At 40.1% G+C, this 24,046-nt stretch overlaps 1 protein-coding gene across 1 annotated transcript in view; it reads right to left on the bottom strand.

Annotated features, from left to right (window-relative positions):
- Positions 1-1,803: 1,803 nt before the first annotated feature.
- Positions 1,804-24,046, bottom strand: part of Kl (klotho) — a 37,874-nt gene continuing 15,631 nt past the window's right edge. The window contains exons 4-7 of the mRNA XM_013027269.1: positions 13,097-13,607; positions 11,929-12,197; positions 5,054-6,158; positions 1,804-4,268 (exon numbers count right to left, since the gene is read on the bottom strand). Of these exons, the coding sequence (XP_012882723.1) occupies positions 3,934-4,268; positions 5,054-6,158; positions 11,929-12,197; positions 13,097-13,607 (2,220 nt within the window). The 3' untranslated portion in view covers positions 1,804-3,933. The remainder of the gene's footprint in view (positions 4,269-5,053; positions 6,159-11,928; positions 12,198-13,096; positions 13,608-24,046) is intronic.

Below are 24,046 nucleotides of genomic sequence, written 5' to 3'. Positions count from 1 at the left end.
TATAAGCACATTTAAAATTAAATCTGTACTTTTCTGTATAACTGTGAGACAGCATTGTTGCAAATAATACAAAGGAAAAATTCCCAGACTATACTCAATTCTAATTACTGTCTGTGAAAGATGAAAATAAAATGATAAAATATCTCTAATGGATGTGAAAACCCGTCTTTTGAAATCAGCATAAAATGAACTGATGCTAAATGGAAAGGTCCACCTGGACTCAAAAGAAATAAGCTTTTAAGGTAATTGCAAGACTGGTGGGCAATAGTCATAAGGCCTCAAGGGACCCCAAGTTGTCCACTTATTAACCCCCTCTTAGAGCTCATAAAAAGCTGTAGAGATGTTAGCCTTGTGTTTCAGTTGCTATCACTGCACTGAGAGGGGAGCGGGGAAAACAGGGAGAAGAAAGAGAGAGAGGTAGAGAGGTACAAAGAGAGGAGGATGGAAATAGAGGGAGAAGTAGAGGAAGGAAGGAGGGAAGGAGGGAAGGAAGGAAGGAAGGAAGGAAGGAAGGAAGGAAGGAAGGAAGGAAGGAGGGAAGGAAGGAAGGGAGGGAGGGAGGGAGGGAGGGAGGGGAGGGAGGGAGGGAAGAGCTGTGCATCACTCCTGATGTGGTATGGATGTGTCTGGAAGTGTTGGAAAATTAATCTTCAAAGTCCCTTTTCAATGCCATTTAGGTATTCTGTCATAGGGAAGTAATTAGAATTAGATGAGGCTTGCCTGATAGAGATCTGTGCTAGTCAGCTTGCACTACATTGTCCTGTGATCTGCACCACATTATGATGTCACAAGAAAATCCCCACTACACCTAAACACCTTGATGTTGCACTTCCTAGCAGCCAGAACTATGAGCTAAATAAGATTCTATTCTTCCTTAATTATTCAGGGTGCAATATTTAGAAACAGCAACAACAATAACAATAAAGCAGACAGACCTAGACAACCCCATTAAACCCTTCTAAGCCCTCTATACTAGCTTCTGAGTTTTCAAGTGTAATCTAAGAAGCACCCCTCTCCCTGTTGCCTAGCCCCTGGGTGACCTTCTGAGGTCTTCCAGACTCAAAGCTAACAGGAGGATCTCATAAATTAGTTGCATGATTATATGTATATGTATAAATATACTTATATAAAATATATTATATAACTTATACTACATAAAATTATATGTCACACATAATATATAACTATATATGATATATAATACATGTCATATATTTACATATATGTGTATGCATACATATTTTTTAACTGTCAGCTGAATGATTTTTATTTTATTTTAAGCTGAATGTTTTGAGACGTCATTTCTCTTTGGTACTTTGGCTTCTCAGTTTTGTCCAGTTCTTCCTCTCCTTTGCTCTTTCTGCTCAAGCACAGGACTAGCCAGGGACCCCTTCCCTGCCTCTGCCATCATCCAACCTGGTGTCACCTCCTGAATTCACATCCATTTCTTTATGGCTTTGATCACATCTTTGTGACTTTAGCTAACTGAAAAAGAAGGTTTTGAATTCTTAAAAATTAGCCAGCAGGCCAGGTGCCAGTGGCTCACGCTTGTAATCCTAGCTACTCAGGAGGCTGAGCTCTGAGGATCCCGGTTCAAAACCAGCCTGGGCAGGAAAGTCTGTAAGACTCATATCTCCAATAAACAAACAGAAAATTGGAAGTGGCACTGTGGCTCAAGTGGTAGAGCTCAAGCCTTGAACTAAAGAGTTGAGGAACAGCGCCCAGGCCCAGAGTTCAAGCCCCATGACCAACAACAACAACAAAAAAAAATTAGTAATGGCAACCAGTCACACAATTACAAAATAAGGTAAAGTTGCAGACAGATTTATTCTAACAATTTGCTATTCTTTACATTCAAGGAAACAGAATAAATCATAGCAAAAGTTATTTTAAACAATATTCATTATTTGACAATAATCAGAAACTGGTCCAATGAATGGAAATGGCTAAAGCAGTTGTGATATATTTATATAGTAAAATCAATTTTTGACAAATATTTAAAGTCATGCATTTGCAGACTAATGACTGTGTTACATCATAAGAATTCTTATAAATACGTAAATGCAGATAATTTGATCTGACTATGTAAAAGAAACTCCATAGGAAACGTGAACAGTGGCTGCCGCATGAATATGAAGTTATAGACAATTTTTCTTTATATACAGCTTTTGTGTTTTAATTTTTTTACAATTAATATACATCACTTATGATCAGAAAAATATGTACACAAAATAAAACTATTGATTCTCTTGTGTCAGGTTTTAGTAACAATTTCGACTTTATCAAGAATACCACTAAAATCATCTTTCATGGAAAAAAACGGTACTACCTCTGGAGATGATATACAATACAGCACAATGTTTTATTATACTGTAGGAACCAATGTCAGCAAGGTTAGTAATGCCTGTTATGACTGCTTTATCTTGCCTGATATGACATAGGCTTGTATATAAAACAACTACAGTATAATTGGGAGAATTCTTGATTATCAGCAAGACATACTCAAAGGGCAGCAAAGGAGAAGATCTAATTAGCCCTTTTCTGTAGAAATCAGTAGCATGTTTCTGTGCAAAAGTTTGAAGCAAAGCTAATTCAAAGCAACTTCCATGAACACAAAAGAAACATAAATTGAATCTCCAAGATGACACACAAAAAAGAAAGAAACCTTCCTATGTTATCAGACCTGATTGCTTTGGAACCTATTAGGAACTTTGAAAACTATCAATTCGAGGAATTGCTGGCACATTTCTAAGAACAGTTTTGAAGCACTCTTCACAAAATGAGTTATTGTTTCATTTTGTCCACTAGGGCCATTTCATTCATTTCAAGGTCTGCTCAAAAATAAAAGGATATATGATTGGATTAACCATGTTGCTCATAAAAAGCACATTTTCTTCCTTTCACCTAGAAACCTTGTAGTATACTACATTTCACAATTGCTTTCTGCTTACTGAAAAGGCCAGCATCCCATAATTCATCTTCAGTTTTTGCAAACATTTATCTGAAGTCTCTTGTTACAGAGACTCTCAATAAGAGACCAGTAGCAAAAAGCCCTCAAGGACCTGGGATTTAAAAAATAAGCTCAAAGAATTCACATAAAGTATAAATTGTCATAGCTTGCTCTCTTAATATATCATTAGCCAGAAATATAAATTAGTGTCAGCATCCTTTGATGGAAATGCTGATTTTTAAAAAAGTCACAGTGCCAATAGTTCATGCCTGTAATCCCAGCTACTCAGGAGGTTGAGATCTAAGAATCAAAATTCAAAGCCAGCCCAGGCAGGAAAGTGCATGAGATTCAAAGAAGCTTTAAGTGGCTTAACTGTTAGAGTACCAGCCTTGAGCAAAAAAAGCTAAAGGACAGCACCCAAGCCCTGAGTTCAAGCCCCAGATTGGCATACACAAAAATAAAAAAGAAAAGAAAAGAAATGTTTCTGCCTCGGGGCCCTGTGTCATGTCTCCTATATATGGTCTATCATCTTGCTCATGGGAAACTAGGTTAGCTGGAGGCATTGTCATTAGGTTTCACCATGGCAACTGAGAGGGACTCAACTTTTTATTCTAAAATTTTCAATTATTACTTTAAGAAAAACATGAAATTAAAAAATGGACACACATACAAAATTCCTAATTTTGTCCTTCTAATTTCTGTCCACTATTTGCATTGATGTGGTTTCTATTCTTTTTAATGCTTTCCTATTGGGGAAATTATGATACCTGTCAATTTCTTAATCATCCCAAAAGGAATGAATCCAGACTCTATTCACATTATTCCATATTTTACCATCTCTACACTCATTTAAATCTTTGTCATGTGCCACAAATGCATTTTTTCTATATGAAATTTAGTTTTATAACACTGAGAAGTGCAAACAGCTAGCAGCTGATGTGTGCATAATTATGTCCAAACAAATGGCTAGGAAAATGTTCTGGTTATTTGTAACTTCTCCTGCCTTTCTTGTTATAGTAAAAAATAAGAGAAAGAGAAACAATAAAAGCAAGAAACAGAAAGGCAAGGAAAGCCAATAATGACTTCCGAGTGTGAAAAAAGCCACATTCAGCACACTCTGTGTATTCTGGACAAAACCTTCCCAGACTTTTGGCGCCCAGGAAACCATTGTTGTCGATTAGCTTCCTGTAATGTTTCATGGATGGTTTGGGCTCAAACTGATTTGCCAGATAATAATAGAAGCCAAAGTTTGGAGCGGAGCGATCACTGAATGAATAAGCGAAGTATCCACAAAGATTGATACCATCCAATATGTAGGCTGGAAAAAAAAAGAAAAAGAAAAAACACCAAGAAGATTTATTAAAATTATTTCACACACAACACAGGTCCTTTGGCATGGCTTCAGTAGAATCAGGGGAAATCAATATCATTTAGTAAGACTCAATTAGATTTCATCAGAAAAGTCCTCCTTTTATGTAGGGGCAAACAGGCAAATAACAAGATGTGGAGCTACATCAAGAGGTGGCTTTTACTAAGCTGCACTTGAATATCACCCAGTTAACACGGACGTGGGATTGACCTGAGATGTGAGGTTCTGAGATAATTAAGCTTTGATAGGTCCAAAGGTGTTTGAGATTGCTGGTATTTCACTTTTCCTTATACTCTTATCTACTTTCTGTCTGCCTATCTATCTATCTATCTATCTATCTATCTATCTATCTATCTATCTATCTATCTGATACTGGGCTCCGTGCTCTCCCTTAGCTTTCTTTGCTCAGCTCTCCTTGCTCAAGGCTGATGATCTGTTACTTGAGCCAGACCTCCACTTCCCACATTGGCAGGCTCATTGGAGACAAGAATCTCTCTCCTGTGTGTCAGCCTGGGCGGTCTTTGAACTACAACTCTCAGATCTCAGCCTCCTGATGGGCCGCCAGCCACCAGCACCTGGCTCCTCCATTTTCTAACCGTGAGGGACTGTTTTAGTGTGGTCAGGAATGGATGGCCCTTGGGAGCAACTGTGGTTTCTGTGGGAGTCATTCCATGAGAAAGCAGATCCGCAAGTGGCATACCTTCCAAGAAAATGCATCTTCAGAGGCTTCTTACCTTTCAGGGCTTCGTTTATATAATTCTGTATGTAATACACCCTCAGCTTGTCTTGCTCATCGACAAGGGGATCGTCATCGATGCCGTTGGCGATGATGTACATGGGGAGGTCTCCGTACTTGAATCTGAACCAACTCAGCACCTTGCGCAGGCCCCAGGGGACCACCGCCACCTCGCTGGGAGAGTTGAGCCAAGTGATGTCTGTCATTTCTTGTACTTCTAAGTCGTGGTTATATTTGCTCGGATCTTCTTTTTCCCAATCTACGAGGATAGTGGTATAATGGCTTAAAGCTAAAAAGTCAAAGGAACCCTGGATGAGTTGTTTTTCTTCTTCAGTGAAATAAGGTAGGAGAACATGATTTCTTTGGTTCAACCAGTCCCTCATCACCTGTGGATAATCTCCAGAACCGAAAATGGGCTCTGCCAGCCAGCCAATGTCAAATTCCAAAACTCTCTCAGCCACTTCTTGGTCTTTGGGGGAGAAAGGACAGGCAGGTTCTATCCAATCAGCCTGCAAGGCAATGGATATTTTGCCTTTCTGAATGGGCCTGAATTTCTCATCGTACTCACGCCAAGCCAATGCATGCGCCTTCAGAAGGTGGTGGCCGGCTCGGTAGGTCATGTTCCTGGTGTTGGGCTCCTTCATCGTGATCCAGAACTTCACATGGTGGCCCAGCTCTTTGAAGCACAGGCCCGCATACTCTGCAAACACCAGTGCAGTGTTTGGGTTCTCCCAGGCGCCATGCTTAGCCAGGGCACTGGGCAGGCCTTGGTGTGGGGATGTAGGTTGCCACAGAGCCACTACTGGTGTGATATTGGCACGGACCAGCTCGCTGACCACACAGCGATAGTAGTGCAGGATGGAGTGATTTACCTGGGACCGGTTCCCTAGAGGAAGGATCAGAGCCCAGTCCAGGGTGAAGTGAAAATGGGTAACATGCATTTCCTTCAGTAAGGCCACCTGGGGTAGGATGGCAGCGAAGTCAACACAATAGGACTTTCTCTTCTTGGCCACAACTCCATCCACTTTGATAAGTCTCTTGCTGTGATGGACATCCCACAGGTAAACATTCTGGTCAGTAAACTGAGAGAGAGTAGTATCTACCTACAAAGAACCCATACATGTTAGCGTCACCTGCACAACCTGGAAAAGGTAAATCCGATGTCAACAAAACTAGTGAGCAAGATGAGCAACATTAGGCTCTTTTCCAACTCAGAATTTAAAACATTTTTCATAAATTTTGACTGCTTTAACAATAACAAAAAAAACAACGCTTCTGCTTAAAAATGTATGTTGAGCCAGGTGCCTGTGGCTCACACCTATAATCCTAGCTACTCAGGAGGCTGAGAACTGAAGATCCAGGTTTGAAGCCATCCCAGGCAGAAAAGTGCATGAGATTCTTAGCTCTAGTTAAAGATCAAAAAGCCAGAAGTGGAAGTGTAGCTCAAGTAGTAGAGTGCCAGCCTTAAGTGATAAAGCTAAGGGACCCAAGTTCAAGCCCTAACACCAGCATCAAAACAAAACAAAAAGAAGAAATGCCTATGTGTATAATCCACAATTTCCCTCCCCTCCATATTTATTTATTTATATTGATCATGGGGCTTGAACTCAGGGCCTAGCTGTCCCTGAGCTTTTTCACTCAACGATAACACTCTACCAGTTTGAGCCACAGGGCACTTCTGGTTTTCTAGTAAGAGTCTCATGAATGTTCCTGCTCAGGCTGGCTTTGACTCACAATCCTCAGATCTCAGCCTCCTGAGTAGCTAGAATTACAGGTATGAGTCCCCAGCATCCAGCTTCACCCATATTTTTATTAGCATCAATTAGTTGTATGAAGGAGTTTCATTTTGACGTGTCTATATATTCATGCAATGTACTTTGACTCCCTCCTTCCCTTTCTCTCTCTTTCTAAACCAGTCTCAAAGAGTTTTATTGTTCCTTTTTTGTTTCCTTGGTCAGTCGTGGGGCTGAACTCTGGGCCTGGGCTCTGTCCCTCAGCTCTTCAGCTCAAGGCTAGCACTCTACCACTTGAGCCTCAGCACCATTTCTAGTTTATTGGAGATAAGAATCTCATGGACTTTCCTGCCCAGGTTGGCTTTGAACTATGATCCTCAGATCTCAGTCTCCTGAGTAGCTAAGAGTACAGGCAAGAGCCACTAGCAAACGGATTTATTGTTCCATTTTCCTGCATGGACAGGCAGTATTTTTGTATTACCTGAAAGTCTTGCCAAGTCATAAACTATTATGATCCTGTTTTTAAAAATCTGAATTTGTCTTAGGCTGGCCTGGAACTCATGATCATCCTACCTCAGTCTCTTGAGTACTGGGATTAAGGACATATCTCACCACAACCAGCTTGAATGATTTTCTTTAATAAAAGAAACCAGAAATAGTATGAGGCTATTTGGATTTTTGTTGTTGTTTGTTTTTGCTTATTTAATTTACTTTTTTGTTATCTTTAGTTGTACAAAGGGGTTTCAATTCAACATATAAATTTATGAATACAATGAATCTTGATCAACATCACCCTTCTCATTATTTTCTTCCATCTCTCCCAAAAAAACAAATTTTCTTAAAAACCAAGTAATAGGGTTAGAGAGGTAGTAGCTCAAATATAGAGAGCCTACCTAATAAGTGGAGGCTGAACACTTTAGTTATGCCAGGAAAGAAAAAAAATCAACTAAAGACCAAATAGGAAGAAAGAAAGAAAGAAGGAAGGAAGGAAGGAAAGAAGGAAGGAAGGAAGGAGGGAGGGAGGTAAAAAAGGAAGGAAGAAGGAGGGGAGGGAAAGAAGGAAGGAGGGAAGGAAGGGAGGGAGGAAGAAAGGAAAGAAGGAAGGAAGGAAAAAAGGAAGGAAGGAAGGAAGGAGAGAGGGAGGGAGAGAGGGAGGGAAAAAGGAAGGAAGAAGGGAGGGGAGGGAAGGAGGGAAAGAAGGAAGGAGGGAAAGAAGGAAGGAAGGAAGGAAGGAAGTTAAAAGTTTAGTTAGAGGGTAGAGAGGATAGGTAGGATGGGAGAAATGGGGCAGAATGATGGAAGTGGTAACATTGATCATGATGAATTGAACTCATAAACTGACCTTTTGAATTGAAAATCCTTGGTACAACTAATAAAGATAAATAAATAGAAAAGTTGAATGAATTTAAGTCAGAAAATGCAATGATACTATTGAATTGTGTTTCTGGAAATCATCCCCTGTATTGAGATTTGCTCTAGGTATTAAATAAGCACAGCTATTACCTTTCATTGGCTTTAGGGTCAAGTGGAAACTGAGAGAAATGTAAATCAAAGAATAATATTGTCATCTACCCAGAGCATAATTTTCTTCAGTGTAATTTTAGTGGATTTGTTTCCTGAATTATTTTTCTGTAATGATACTGACAATCATGGCTGGCAATCATAAAATATGTAAGCCTCCAAAAGAAAAAGGCCTACAATGAAAGTGGGCAGATTGTAAAAGACAAAGTCACAAATTCCTCCATCCACAGCATATACACAGTGAAAAGCTCAGCTGTGTGACCTTCAACCTAAACCAGTTCTGGGAAACAATCCTCAGAACAGGTGCCTTGATCAGATCCCCCTATAAAAAGCAGAGCTCAGATCAAGCTGGAGGTTGAAACTCTAGGAGTGGTTATTATTGAATTTTACAGGCCTGTTGTAAAAGTACTGCCTGTTCTCTGGAGGGATATGTGTTGTGTTTATAAAGGAAAGTAATAAAAATAGTATGTCAGAGGAAAATTGCTTTTCTGGAGAGTTTTCCCTTGTAGCTCCCTCACACATGTATTTCCCCAAAATGTTATGGGAATGCTGTCAGAAGCCTTTCTCCACGGGGATGCACCTACGAATCATGCTTCTTGAGCTTCCTAGGAGAAAATATGTGTATGCCCCTTCCTTCTCCTCTCCTGCCCTCTCTCACATCTCTCTGAGATACTGAGGTTTAATTCAGCCTCTCAAGTGATGCCTAAAACTCTTTTTACTTTAGTTGTTTTTCCAATAGGGTCTCAAGCTGGTGGCTCAGACCAGCCTGGACGGTAATTCTCCTACTTGCACTTTCTGCTTACCTTGGATGACAAGCATACCCACCATGCCTGGCTAATTTTTATTAATTTTGATGACATGTAGACCAGTTTTTCTGCTAAAACTGGCCTCAAACCATAATCCTCCTGGCCTCCATATTCTGAGCATCTAGGATTACAGGCATGAGCTATGGCACCTTACCTTTTCAAGTAAAAAAATACTCAGAGCTTGAAGGAATTTTGTCTTTTGGATTATTTTTATAGAGCTCTAAGTTGACTAAATTCATCACTTTTCTACCAGAATCATTCCAAAACATGTTTTATTCATTCCATCTGAAAATATACATGAGAGTCCATGGTATAATTGCTAGGCAGAAAAAAAATCAGTTTCATAAAATTCAGGACATTTAGAAATGAGTTTTAAGCAAATTTCATGTAACTTCTATTAGTTTGTTGACTTAGTTTTTCCTTAAAAATGAAATAATAAAATTGGACCTTTGAGAAAAAGAAGTAGTTATAAAGCATGCATTTAGTAGGCTATGGAAGAAATATTCTTCTCACAGGAACCCATGTCAAAGAAACTCTATGTTCCTGGGATGTAGCACAGACTGTGTTTCCATTAACTACAAGCATTCCTGGGTATGGGAAAATAAACTGGCAGCTGAAAAATTGTGACCATGTAAAAGCACAGTCTATGTAAATGGGCCCAATGTCACTCTTCTGAAAGGCCGTGTGGTTTGTGAGATAATATTTTTAAAGGTCTTTGAGTAAAATGCATGTCTCAAGATTTTGTAACACTAGCCAGGAGGGAAAGATAAAATTTCTTGGTTTAAAAACCACTGCTTGGGACTTGAATACACCATTGAAAACACGTACTCACCTCAGAACTTTTGTTTGTTTTTTTACTAGTACTGGGCCTTGAACTCAGAGCCTCTTGTGCTTACTGGGTTCCTCTATCCCACCACCTGCGCAAGGTTGGTGCTCTACCACTTGAGCCACACCTCCACTTTCAGCTTTTTGCTGGTTAATTGGAGATATGAGTATCATGGATTTGTCCTCCCAGGTTGGCTTCAAATTGAAATCCTCACATCAGCCTCCTGAGTAGTTAGGATTGCAGGCACAAATCACCATGCCTCTGAATTGCCATTTCAATGTAGAGAAAGGGTTAAAGCCTGTGAACAACTCTAAAATGAATTACATGGCAGTGGGGAGGGGGAGAGAGTGACACTGATCAAGATGCATTGAACTCACAAACTGCCATATTGAATTGAAATCCCTTTCTACAACTACTTAAAGATCATTGTAATCATATAAATAAATAAATCTAAGTAAAATAATAGGAATGGCATGGTCTATTCTTATGGCCTGGCCATAAGAATAATCGAAACCAAAAAAGTGATATTGGCTTATTTCTATATAGATAAAAGATTCCAGTTTGATATTTCCAAGAAAATCTCTATCCATTTCAATCCCTTTACTCAAGTGATTTATAGGGCCAATGAATGGGCCAGAAGAATCCAAATGCTTTCTCTCAGGGCTTACCTGTGTACACTAAATTTTGTCTTACTGTTTTCACATACACTCTTCATCAGTGTCCTGACTCCACCACCCTGCTCCCCAATCACCAGGTTCCCAGCTCTCCCTCACATGATTTGCATACTCAACCTTTACCCTCCACAGATTCCTTAGTTCCTTTGAAAACAAGGGTCACTCTCTCTCTCTCTCTCTCTCTCTCTCTCCCCCCTCCCCCCGTCCTAATTGTACTCCCCTTAACCAAGTGACATACAGAGCTTAGGTATCCACACATTTAGGTATATAGTAAGTGCTTACTGAAATGTTCTATCAAGCCCTAGAAAATAAGTTCCTTTAAACTTTGGGTGGGCGGGGAATGTGTGTGTGTGTGTGTGTGTGTGTGTGTGTGTATGTGTGTGTGTGTTGTGTATGTGTGTGTGTCTTCAACAAATACTGGCTGATCATTTTGAAGCACTTCCATACCCTTTCAATAATAGCTTAAAAAGACATTTCCATCAGTGAATCATGGGAACAAGAATTTGTTTTCTCCCTTTTTATTTTATTTTTTAGGGTTTGCTTTCTTGTGAGAATTCTACAAGTATAGAGGGCATCCACAATTATGTTCCTCCCTCAAGCTTAGAAGCCCCACTGAGATCTTGGATACTCTGAAGTTCGAAGCTACGTCTGCTTTAGTAAAATCTAGACTGCCATATGTGAGGAGCTGGTGGCTCTGGCTCCTGCCCATTATCCTACTGGGAGGTGGAGATCAGGAGTGTCATGGTTCAGCCTGAAGGCTGAGGGAAGTTCAGGAAAGCCCGTCTCCAAAGGAAAAGTTAGACGTGATGGCTCATGCCTGTCACCCCTCATATGAGGAAGCAGAAATAGCATCAAGATCCAGAATGAAGGGATTTTTAAAAAGTAAGACCCTATCTCAAAAATAACCAGAGCAAAAACACTGGAGGTGTAGCACAAGTAGTAAAGTGCCTACCTAGCAAGCACAAAGCCCTGCATTCACACCCCCAAACAAAGGAAAACCAGATGCATTAAATAAGCATCAAAATCTACAACACTTAAAAGAGTTTTGTCTTTTTTACTATTTTATCAGATTTAATTATTCATGTTTTCCATTTCCTTCCCTTTGGAACTAATTTAAAGTATCAGATGAAAGTTGGAAGATTTTTGGAGAGAATGGTGCAGCATTCAAAATGGCAAGCTTTGTGAGATCACTGAGGAGCCAGATCGGGCTCAAAGACCAGAAGCTGTGCCATGCCAAGAGCCTAGGAAGGAAACGCTACTTACTAGTGACAGGGCTTGGTGTGACTGCTGATGGGTTTTGGCGGCTGACTTACATGAATGTAGTTGTCAACAACTCCCCAAGCAAAGTCACAGGGAAATGTCCCTTCTAGGGGTTGATTTTCAGGTAAAAGAGGGAAGCCATTGTTCTCTATCAGCTTTTGGTAGAACAAGGCTGAAGACTTGGGCAGCAACTTCTTTTCCTGGCTGAGGAAGTCAACATAGAAGAGGCCACGTCGGATGCTATAACCTCTGTGCCACTCAAAACCATCCATCAGGGACCATGCAGTGTACCCAGTGACATTGACTCCATCCAACTTGATGGCTGCAGAGGGAAGAGAGGACAGAGCAGAGTGACACCTCGCTAGGCCTTGCCTTAGAATTCAAGAGCATTTGAGACTTTTTACTGCTTAAAGAAATGAGTCATTGGCTAACCCCTGCAATCCTAGCTACTCAGGAAGCTGAGATCTGAAGATCAAGGCTTGAAGCCAGCTAAGGCAGAAATGGCTATGAGACTCTTATCTCAATTAACTGGCAAAGTCAGAAGTGAGGCTGTGGTTCAAGTGGTAGAGTGCTAGCTTTGAACAAAAAAAAAGCTAAGGGGCAAGCACCAAGGCATGAGTTCAAGCCCCAGCACCCCATACACACTTAAGTGTAAGGCTTCTTGTTTGCTAAACCAGTGAGTTTTCTTATGTAGAGAAGACTCACATCAAATCTAAGTAGCTACAAATGTGCACATATGGATTCCTGAGATGGGATAGCTTCTTATTCCGCATGAGGGCTCTACGAGGCTGGGAAAATGTCTGGCTCTACTTTCTATCCTAGGCAACTAGCATTGTGCTTGATGCAATAAATGAACAAAATCTTATAAAGGATCAGCTAATATTTTACTGTTTCCTTCAAATAACCTGAGTGCTCCTTTTCCTTCAAAAAGTGTTTTATTCAGTCCAAAGACAGAAAGCTAGTTATCTTGAGATTTATATTACACTTAAGAGCAAATCCAGATCAGTAACTCTGTAAGTCAAATCACTTCAAACATTAACTCGGTTTCTTATTTATGAATTTTAAAAATTAATTTAACACTTCAAGTCTCCAAATGAGAAAAGTACTACATAAATGAATCCTTTCTATTACCAAAATGATTAAGATTAAGGTCCACAAACTCACAGTGTGCAGCAGGGAATCTGAAAGGTTGTGGATTTTTGACCGGGAATGAAAGCCTACCTTTTAAGGTTTCCATTACAAACTTTTTGAGGTAATACATGTATTTGGCATCATCTCTTCTGGTGTTCCCTGAGACAAACCAGCCATTTTCCACAATAAATATGGCAGGATGATTATATTCAAGGTCAATCCAAGACAAGAGTTGCCTCAGGCTGGGAGATTCTGACTGATGAAATTTCATGTGAGGTTCCAAAAGTTGAAAACTCAAGGTCGGTCCAAAGGAAAGAGCAAAAAAGTCAGCTGTCCCTTTGATGAACTTTTTCTCTGATTCAGTAAAACTGGGCAGAAGAGAGGAAAGGTTATGCTTCATGCTCTCAGGATAGTCACCATCAATGAATATGGGTTTGGCAAACCAGCCTAGTACAAAGTCAAGAGATTTTTGGCATTCTTGGAGGTTATGATCTGTCATTCTTTGTGGACTGATCCAGTGGGAACTGAGAGCAATGGACACCTGCCCTCTCTGAGTGGGTCGGTAGAAAGTGTTGTAGAGATGCCAGATTTTGGCATGAGCCTGGAAAGGAAAAAAAAAACATGATGAATTATGAGGATTCTTGCAATTCAGAATGGATCCTCCAAATCTCCTTGAATCTGCTTCTCACGTAACCTAACCTCATGACTAACCAACTCAGCTGGAACCAATAGAGAGCACCCTCACAGTGAGCTGTCACCATGATCGGAGTTATAGCCATTATTTTTCCAGCATCCGGTGAAAAAAATAATGGGAACTGATTGTCTCGTGTGGATATTTTTCATCTTTTGGAAAGTTCATGAAATAAGAATTTGTTGGATGTTACTATTTGATCAACTCTGGATTATGTACTTTTTAATTAGTGGGTTTTGTGAAAAGAATCAGTCTTCCATCTGTGATCATGCCAGGAATTTCTAAATAAGATTATATATTTTATCCTAGGAGACTGGGAGTTTCCAAATTGACTCAACTTGTTGGAGTCAACTTAATGTTTTTCATTCATCTCTCATAGCCAAATCTAACACATGCCCTCACCATCTTTGTTCTTCCCTATGAATCAGAATAATAAATTGAAGGATGAACTCTGATATCTAACCTTGGCCCACCCTCCAGAACTCTGGGATACAGCTGGCTGGCTTCCTACAGGCCCAGCGTGCAAGGGACAAGCCAAGAACAAACATCAACTAAATGAAACTGCAAAGAACTGGGTGACCGTGCTCCATTACCAGTTTCCTAGCAATGCAAAGGTCTTTGCTTGCACACAACCAACCTTGCACTCACACAAAATCTTACTGATGTCTGATGGTTTTTCTTCGTTCTCTTTTTTCTTCTTTTTTTATTTTCTGCACAAGAAATGGAACTTGAACTCAGGGCCTCACTCTTGCTCAGCTTTTTCTATCATCTGAGCCACGCCTCCAATTCTGGCTTTTTGCTAGTTAATTGGAGATAAGAGTCTCATGGATTTTTCCGCCCAAACTTGCTTTGAACTGTGATCTTCAGATCTCAGCCTCCTGAATAGCTAAGATTACAGACACAAGTCACCAGCACACAGCTCTAATGTCTTTTCTTTTGTTCCCTTTTGATTTTGAAGCCTGTAGAATGTTTTTTTCTTCCTACTTGAATGAAGTTCCTCTTTATGTTTGAATTATTTGATTTATCTACTCTTTTTTTCCCCTGTAAATACAAAGGCTATGATTTAACGTTTTACTTCCCTAACATAGATTCTTTGAAAACCCTATTCTATTTCTGATTGATTCTGTATATTCTCCAAAATGATCGTGTGCATTTTTGTCCCCTTCCCAACTCTGAGCCCAAAGAAACCTTTATTGCTCAGTATGCTAAATATCCTTTCCATTTTTTCTCAGATATTCTTTTCCTGGTTTGTTTCAAAGCAGGCATCCAGGAACAGTCTCCTCAACATTTTTGAGTTCAGCTAAACATGTCAAGGAAGTCAAATTGTTTATGTCTTTTTTATTTTTAGTTTCTTAACGACATCTTTTGTGTTTTATTTCACTGCAAACATTTCTCAGCTTAGTTAAGAAGGAAATAGACAGTAAGACATGGATCAAGACAACAGTGGCTTTTGTCTGTGTGACCCAAGAACATGGAGACTTAATCATGTCACGTGGCCCCTCGCTCTGTGACAGCTCCTGCCCTTTGCCACCATCACACTCTCCTTCCTTTCCTGTTGACAGGAATTTCACAATGTCCTTTAACAGGTACACAGAAAAGTAGTTTTCAGGTTGGCCCTTAGTAATTCATTTCTTGGGCGTACGGATGGGGGTAAAATACCACCAGGGGACATTGTTCATTTCACCCAGTCTGGTAGGCATCCACCTAACAGAATATAATTGGTATCCCATTGTCAAACCTGGGATCAGATAACACAGTACTTCCTAGTCTGAGTCAGTTTTGCAGATAGCAGAAGTCAGACAGTAGAATTCTTCCTAGTCCGGGACCACTCTTCTAACCTGGGGATGTGGCTCAGAGAAAATTTGGCAAGGAAATGCCAAGTGACCTTCCCCAGGGAAGAGCACAGGTGGTTGCTGAGGTCAGATTGCTTCTACTCCATGACTTTTCAGTTGTGTGCCTTTGGCCACATGACTTAACGTGAGAAGGTAAGCCAAACTTACCTGCCTTTCTCATCAGGTTGAGATTAAATGAGATAATTTATGTTCTCTGCCACTACTTGAAGGCTTTGCCTCAATTCCCAACTCCCTGGCACAATGATTTGCTACGGAAAGTTTGGAGATTGCCAAGGGTGCCACATTTTATAGGTGCAGCACTGTAAAGTATATGTTAACCGCTTATTCTTCCTCTCACTGTCCATCTCCACTTCTAATCTTCGCCTCTAAGAACATTTCCCCAATAGTTCCCCTCTCCCGAGTCTTAATTCAATGCATGGTCTGTGTGTCTCACAGGTGACCTCGATCAAAGAATCAACCACATTTTATTACATTTATTTAAGTTTCTACATGATACATGTTTCAAAGGCATTGATTTGGGACTTTTATCTCTCTAGCCTCAGGTTCTAGCAAAATGCAGGTACTTTGTTGACAGAGTCAAATAAACAGATATGAAAGAATAAAGACTGTAAGTTGAAAACAAAGTCAAAGGATGTGGAACAGATATAAACATTTTTCTGGGTCAAATCAAGAACAATGCTTCTATTGTATTTTCTGAGACCTTGAAAGACAGAGAACTCTTATGTACATATCATTAAAAAACAAATGGCTCAGGAAAAGCGATGCATGCTGATAATTCTAGCACTCAGGAGCAGAGGAACCTAAATTTGAGGCCACTTAAGGCTACAAAACAAGACTTTATCTCAAACACATGAATAGTAATAATAATAATTCAGTAAAATATTTAAAATTGGAAATAATTTGACATGTATCATCTCATAGTATGCTAATAATTCAATTTGGGATATAAATCACTCTGGTTTATGATAACCTCCTTACTTTTTCCTAGCCTAAATTTAGATTTTTTTAAAAAAATTTGGGGGTCTAAAACAATGGAGATTTCTTCCTGGTATTTCTTACTTCCAATCAACTACTATTCCCAATTTCAATAATCAAGGAAAATAAATTTTGTAGCTTATAGGGCCGGGAAGGTGGCTCAGTGGTAGAGCGCTTGCCTTGCATGCATGAGGCCCTGGGTTCGATTCCTCAGCACCACATAAGCAAAACGAAAACAGGCAGAAGTGGCGCTGTGGCTCAAGTGGTAGAGCGCTAGCCTTGAGCTGAAGAGCTGAGGGACAGCGCTCAGACCCAGAGTTCAGGCCCCACGACCGGACCCAAAATAAAAAAAATTTTGTAGCTTATAAACATTTCCTCTCAGCTAATTATCACTCAATTATTGGTATCTTCCACAGGACCCAAGACAAGGTTTTGCACAATAAGATGCTAAAACTGGATGAGTGAAAATTGGGTACTACTGGCTCATATCTGTAATCCATGGTACTTGGAAGGCAGAGATCATGGTTTGATCAGAGTCATGGTTTGAGGCCAATTTGAGCAGAAAAATTCATGAGACCCCCTTCTCAACTGACATCTAAGTGCAGTAGCTCATCTGCAGCTGACCTGAGAGATTGAGATTGGGAAGATTATGGTTCCAAGACAGCTAAGGTAGAAAAGGCCCAGAGGCTTGCTCCATCTCAACTGAAGAAGCTGTCAGAGTGGCATGTCCCAGCATCCCAGCTAAGATGGGAAGCCAGAACTGGGTACATCACAATTTAGACCAGCTTCATGGAAAGATTAAGTAGATACCTCACAGTTTGGACATATGCCTGGATAGGAAGTAAGAACAATGAGTATAAAACACTAAAAGAATAAAAAGATCTGGAGGCCTGGTTCAGAGGTAGAGCTAGCAAATGTGAGACCCTGAATTCTGAAAAAAGACTACAAATGTTCATTAACAGGACAATCTATGAGCAGTGCAGTATGTTTATACAATGGAATACTACTTAGCACTACAAAGAATGAACTACTGTTTTAACAAGTATAGTAATTAATCTAAAAGATATGCAGAGCAAAAATAAAAAACACCAAAACTGGGAATAAACATATTCACATACTTGTGTAATTCATTTAGAAGTCTTCAAATTAGACTTTGGTGACCAGAATCAGAGCAGTAGTTGTCTATGGAGGGTTGTAATTTGTGAGAATTTGCAAGGAAACTTTGTAGGGCAATGGATGCATACAACTTACAAAAGTGTGGGTGCATGTATGTGCATTGTGAACGTGTGCATCTGAGTGTGTGTGAGTGTGTGGGTGTGCATGTGCACACCCACACACACATGTAGACAAAGTCTTGAAAGTCTTATAATATAGCCAGACTGGCTTGGAACTCAGTATTTTTCCGGCCCCACTTCCTTAGTGCTGGGATTATAGGCATATACCAATATTCTTGACTATATGTCCTACATTTTGTGAGTGTGTGTGCGTGTGCATGTGTGCGTGCGCACACGTGCAGGCCCTGGGCACTGACCCTGAGCTTTTTTGCTCAAGGCCAATGCTCTACCACTTGAACCATAGCCCCACTTCTGGCATGTGTGTGTGTGTGTGTGTGTGTGTGTGTGTGTGTGTGTGTGTGTGTGTGTGTGATGTGCGCGCGAGAGCGCATGCGCTTAATTGGAGATAAGAGTCTCATGGACTTTCCTGTCCAAGATAGCTTTGAACTGCAATCCTCAGATCTCAGCCTCCTTAGTAGGTAGATTTATGGACATGAGCCACTGGTGCCCAGCTGTCCTATATCTTTATGGGGGAATTTGTTACATACATGTCAGCAGTTATCAAAACTCATCAAATTGTACATTAAAATATGTGTATCAGTTTGGAAGCTCTATAGACAAATAAATAGCAGGTAAGTATCTTAATCATAGGCACAGTTATTTAGACTTAGAAATCTAATTGCCTAGAATTCACGTGTCAAGAAGAACTGATTGATTTCCTCTGAAACACAAATTTGTCTCTAAAGCTATCAGAGTAATCTGTTACTTTTTAAGAATTCAGTTCTTTTGTTTTTAATTACAGGAATTAACAGCATTCATTCGTTCATTCAACAAATATTGTTACTGGGTGCTTTTCTAATAGAAAAGTATCATCAAGTGCTCTTGGAGTTTGCATCCTAGGAAGGCAGAGAAATTAAGGAAAATAGAGAAAGGATAGGACAGGGGAGTGACAGCTCCAGGAAGGAGAATACTGACTAGATGAAAAGGTATCTTTTGGAAGGGATTGCCTGAGGAAAAAAAAATCCAATCAGTGAAGAAAAAGTGAGAGATGCAAAATATGCCTTGGATAGTGGCTTCATCCTGTAATTCCAGCTACTCCAGAGACTAAGAACTGAGGATCACAGTTCTAAGCCAGCCTGGGCAGGAAAGCCTGTAGGGCTCATATCTCCAGTTAATTACCAAAATGCTGGAGGTGGAGTTGTGGCTGAAATGATAGAGTGCCAGTCTTGAAACCTGAGTTAAAGTCCTACTACCAGCACCCCAAAGAGGAAAAACAAATCCTTCAGGTCAGAAGATGCAAAAAGGGCATTTCTTCAGACCTGTTCCTATGCCATGGATGAAGAAGGCCTCCTTATTCTCTGACTCTGCACGGTCATGAGCTATGTGACTGGCACAAGTGTGTCTGCCTTCTCTGTGCTTCTGTTTCCTTCATCTGTAAAGTGCAAATAGCAATAGCCTATCATGTCTGCATCTTTAGGAAGGCTAAATCACTCAAGGTAGGCTGTAGATCCTTCCTTCAAAAGTCCTCAATCTGAAATGCCCCTGAATTCAAAACTTTTGGAGAGCTAACCCATCACAAGTAGAAAACTACACTGGACATCATGCAATGGGTTAAAATCAAAGCACAGGTGCACTAAAATGTTGCATATAATTTCCTCAGTCTGTGTGCAATGGTGTATATTACTTATAGAAAAATAAGTACATTTCATGTCAATTTCAGTCTCACTCCCAAGACATCTCATTATGTACATGGAAATATAAAAAAAATCCAAAATCTGAAGCACTTCTGGTCCTAAACATCTTAGATAAGGGATACTCTTGGAATTGTAATTGACACAAAGCCAGTGTCACACAAATGTGCATTATTTAACTGTGGTCATAATGTATTTTGACAGAGTTTTTAAAAGATGTTATGTACAGAATAGGAGCTTAGAAGTCAAGAAGGAAAGAGGATGGTAGCTAGGAGCTACTGCAATGACAGTAATGGTAGGCAAAAGATGGAGGTTTGGAACGGTGATGCAAGCAGAGAAAAAGTAGCTAGATTCAGGTAATCATTGAAGGCAGAATCAATAGATCTTGCTAATGAAACAGATGCTACACATGCAGTGTGAGGAAGAAGGATCAAGGGCATTAAAGAAAGCAAAAGTAAGGGGTTGGGGAAAGGAAGAGATTACATTCTGACAGACAGTGGATTTGCATATCTCCATGAAGAAGTCTGGTAGACAGCTAGACTTTGAATCTGAAGCTAGAAGCACAGATATGATTAGCAGTCATTCAAATACACATCAGAGGCAATGTTGAATGGGTCACTTTTTGTTACCATTCCTTCTTTTGTTTTTCAAATATTGAAATGGAACAATTCTTAAGTGATTAATTTAATCCCATAAATAATCTTAATTAAACTGACTGAGATTAATAAGGAAAGAATGAAACATAGCTCATAAACAAAAATAACTTAAACAGTGCATGCTGGTCTACTTCCAAGCAAGAAGAACTAGCCAGGGGTTATTTCAGGCCTTGATGGTGTACTTTTTTGGTAAGGATCAAAGGATTGATAAATTTCAGAGAATATAGGGAATCTTGTTTGCCTTTCTGACATCTTTTCCCTCAACTTCTGAAGAGTTTCATGATTATTGTCTAAGGACTTCCTTAAGTCATTGTGATGCTGTTTCATTAGCATGCCCAGTGGCCAAAGGCTCACACTGGTAGGTTGAATTATTCCTCTTGTTTCTATCAGCACAATTCTATAAATTAAAAAGGACAGTGCTAGCTGGCACCAATGGCTCACACTTGTAATCCAAGCCACTCAAGAGCCTGAGATCTGAGGATCATGGTTCAAAGCCAGCTCAGACACAAAAGTCCACGAGACTCTTATCTCTCCAATTAACCAGCCAAAAGCTATAAATGAAGATGTGGCTCAAGTGGTAGAGTACTTGAGTGAAAAAGCCAAAGGGACGATGCCTGGACTCTGAATTCTAACCCACTACCAGCTCCCCCTCCAAAAAAATAACAGTTCCTTAAAGAGAATTTTAAACAGCCTGCCACAAAAATAATCATCTAACGCCTAATTTTTTCCCAAATAACCATCTCTCTATCTTTTGTCCACAAAAACAGTCTGTAGTTTCTATGGGTTATTCCTTTAAAATTGCCTAGAACTTAACCTGTGGTCATGATCTCACCTCTGCCTTACTTGATACCCTGGTAAGTGAATCTATGTTTATAGCTAGGAGCTGAGTTAGGGTACATTGGCAAATGCTTCTGGTTCCCCACTGCTTTGGAGGCAGAGATTACAAGGATATGGTTTGTCATCAGCCTTAGAAATAATTAACAAAGTTCCATTTTGATGACCAAGGTGGGTGTGGTGGCTTGACTGTGTCATCCCCGATACTTGAGAGGCATAAGTAGGAGATTTATGGACTGGGGCCAACTTCAAAATGGGATTGGGCATATGGTGTGGTTTAAGTAGTAGAGCACTACCTAACAAACACAAAGCCATAAATTCAAATCCCAGTACCGGAGGGGGGAAAATAAAATAAACAAATAAAACAGCTAGGATCACTTGTCTTTACTGTGGACTTTCTTTCTAGCTCTGAGTATCAAGCCTTACAGCTTGCCCACAACAAAACAAGAAGAGCCAGTAAAGTTTTGTACAAATGTCTAGCTGCTCACACCCGCCAGCCCAACTTGTCTGTTATCCTTAGATTAATTCCTCCTTTCACTTCACCTACAGCTCTCTGGACCTCAGATGACATCCTACTAACCCTGCCCTTCCCCCCTGCCCAACCCATTCTATATCTCTTCTATTATCGTTTTCTATTTCTTTTCTATTTCTCTCCATGCTGTATATTTTTGGTGCATGCATGAGTGTGTGTGTGTGTGTGTGTGCATGCGCGCGTGTGCACCCGCTTGCAAGTGCGTGTGCTTTCACTGGTACTAGGTCTTGGACTCAAAGCTTGGGAACTCTTCCTTAGCTTTTACACTCAAGGCTGGCACTAAACTCCCTGAGTCACACCTACACTTCTGGTTTTTGCTAGTAAATTAGAAATAAGAGTAGCACAGACTTTCTTACCCAAACAGGTTTTGAGCGACAATCCTCAAATCTCACCTTCTGGTAATTAGGATTATAGGCATGAAATATCAGTGCCTGATTGTCAAAATTCTTAGGCTAGTTGAACCTACAAGGCTGATAATGAGGATTAATCAAAGTAACCCAGGACAAAAGGAATTAATAGAACAAATGAACTATTAGTGACAAACGGTAATCATTCACTCTAATAGACTATATTTAACTATAGATGTTATGCTCAGTATCCACTAATTTATAGGATCATGTATTCATACATATAATAAATATAAAAGGTATGTGCCAATGAGGTGATATTCGTTGTTTGTACTGAGTGGGACAAGGGGCATGTTTTAAATATTATGTTGTTCTGGTTTTTCTGAGTTTTGCATAATGGGCATTCATTGCTTATGTAACAAGAAAAAATAAATAAGAAAAGGAACTGGAGATTTCAAATTTGGAAAATGTTCAGGATAACTTAAGACATTGTATGATTTTTTGTCAGTTGTGGGGCTTAAACTCTGGCCCTGGGAGCTGTCCCTGCACTCTTCAGCTCAAGGCCAGTGCTCTACCACTTGAGCCATAGGGCCACTTCTGGTTTAATTGGAGATAAGAGTCTCACGGACTTTCTTGTCCAGGTTGGCTTTGAACCATGATCCTAAGATCTCAGCCTCCTGAGTAGCTGGGATTACAGACGTGAGCCACCGGTGCCCAGCAGGACACTGTGTTTCTAAGCTGATGATGTCTGCTTGGCTTGTTGGGCTGAATGTTCATTGTTCCACCAGATGAATGTCATGGATTGGCCCAACACATTCAATCTCTCACCATTCTGCAATCATTTGTTTACTAATCTATTGTTATAGCTTTCAGCTAATTCTAAATCCCACAAACATGGGGTATTCAACAGTGCCTTTTATCAGCATTGACTGGTGATATCTCATTGGCTAATATAAGTCACTTGGCCAAACCCAGGCCTGAAGTTGGGGCTGCATGCACACCCACAGTGCAGGATACTGCAAGATTATGTGGCAAAAGACATCAGTTCAGTGAAGAGAGGGTACAACTCAACAATTCAAGAGAGAGCTTTAGTTCAACCCATCTCGAGCACTCTGTAACTGAGTAGGTAGAGACAATACAAAAAGTAGGCATAGAAGCTGGGAGTTGGGGGGTGGGTGGCTCACACCTTTAATCCTAGCTACTAAGGAGGCTGAGATCTGAGGATCATGGTTCAAAGCCAGCCAGAAAGTCCCTGAAACTCTTATCTCCAATTAACCATCAAAAAACTGGAAGTGGTGCTGTGGCTCAATTGGTAGAGCACTCACCTTAAGCTCAAGAGCTGAGGGACAGCACCCAGGCCCAGAGTTCAAGCCCCACGACAAACCAAAAAAAAAAAAAAAAGCATTGAAGATGGTGATTCACATGTAGTACGCACGCTGGATGGGTCAAAACTCTTTGGTGACTATTAAAGATGACTAATAAATTTGACATATAGCTTAGTTCCCATGCCAAAGAGGGTAGTCATTTATTTAACAAATATTATTCAACACTTACTATATCCCAGACATTTGTTTACTGGAAATACAGAAATGAGCAAAAGGCTCAGGGTTAGATGTATGTGCTTGCTTACTGCAGACTAACACAGATATAAAACTGACCCCCAATATTCTCTAAGACAGACCTCAAACAAATATGTGATCTGACTATTACAATCTTTGACCTAGCACCAAAAAACATGAGTATGTCCATATTCTATTTTCTCAAACTTGTGCTAAGATCTTTAAGGTAAAGACTAATGCTGCATATAATTGCCAAACCTCTTCATTATTATTTCTTAAAAGAACTAAATTTGAGGGCCATGCAATGCAATTCATGCCTATAATCCTAAATACTTAGGAAGTAGAGGTCTAGAGGATCATAGCTTGAGGCCAGCCCAAGTAAAATTTTTCAAGAACATGGGCATGTTTCCCCACATATTTGGGAAGTGTAAAGAGAAAGATCACAGGCCAGGCCAGCCTGAACAAAAAAAAAATCAAGACTTTATCTAAAGCAAAAAGGGCTAGAGGTGTGGCTCAAGTGACACAGCATCTACCTAGTAAACACAAGATCCTGAATTCAAAACCCCAGTACCAACAAAAAGAAAATTACAGAACTAAGTTCCAGCTAAAGTCTCCTATAGAAATCATA

The sequence above is a fragment of the Dipodomys ordii genome, unplaced genomic scaffold (assembly GCF_000151885.1).
Source record: "Dipodomys ordii isolate 6190 unplaced genomic scaffold, Dord_2.0 Scaffold102, whole genome shotgun sequence".
Taxonomy (NCBI): Eukaryota; Metazoa; Chordata; class Mammalia; order Rodentia; family Heteromyidae; genus Dipodomys; species Dipodomys ordii.
The sequence above is the reverse complement of the archived record's forward strand: the minus strand, read 5'-3'. Positions and strand labels throughout refer to the sequence as shown.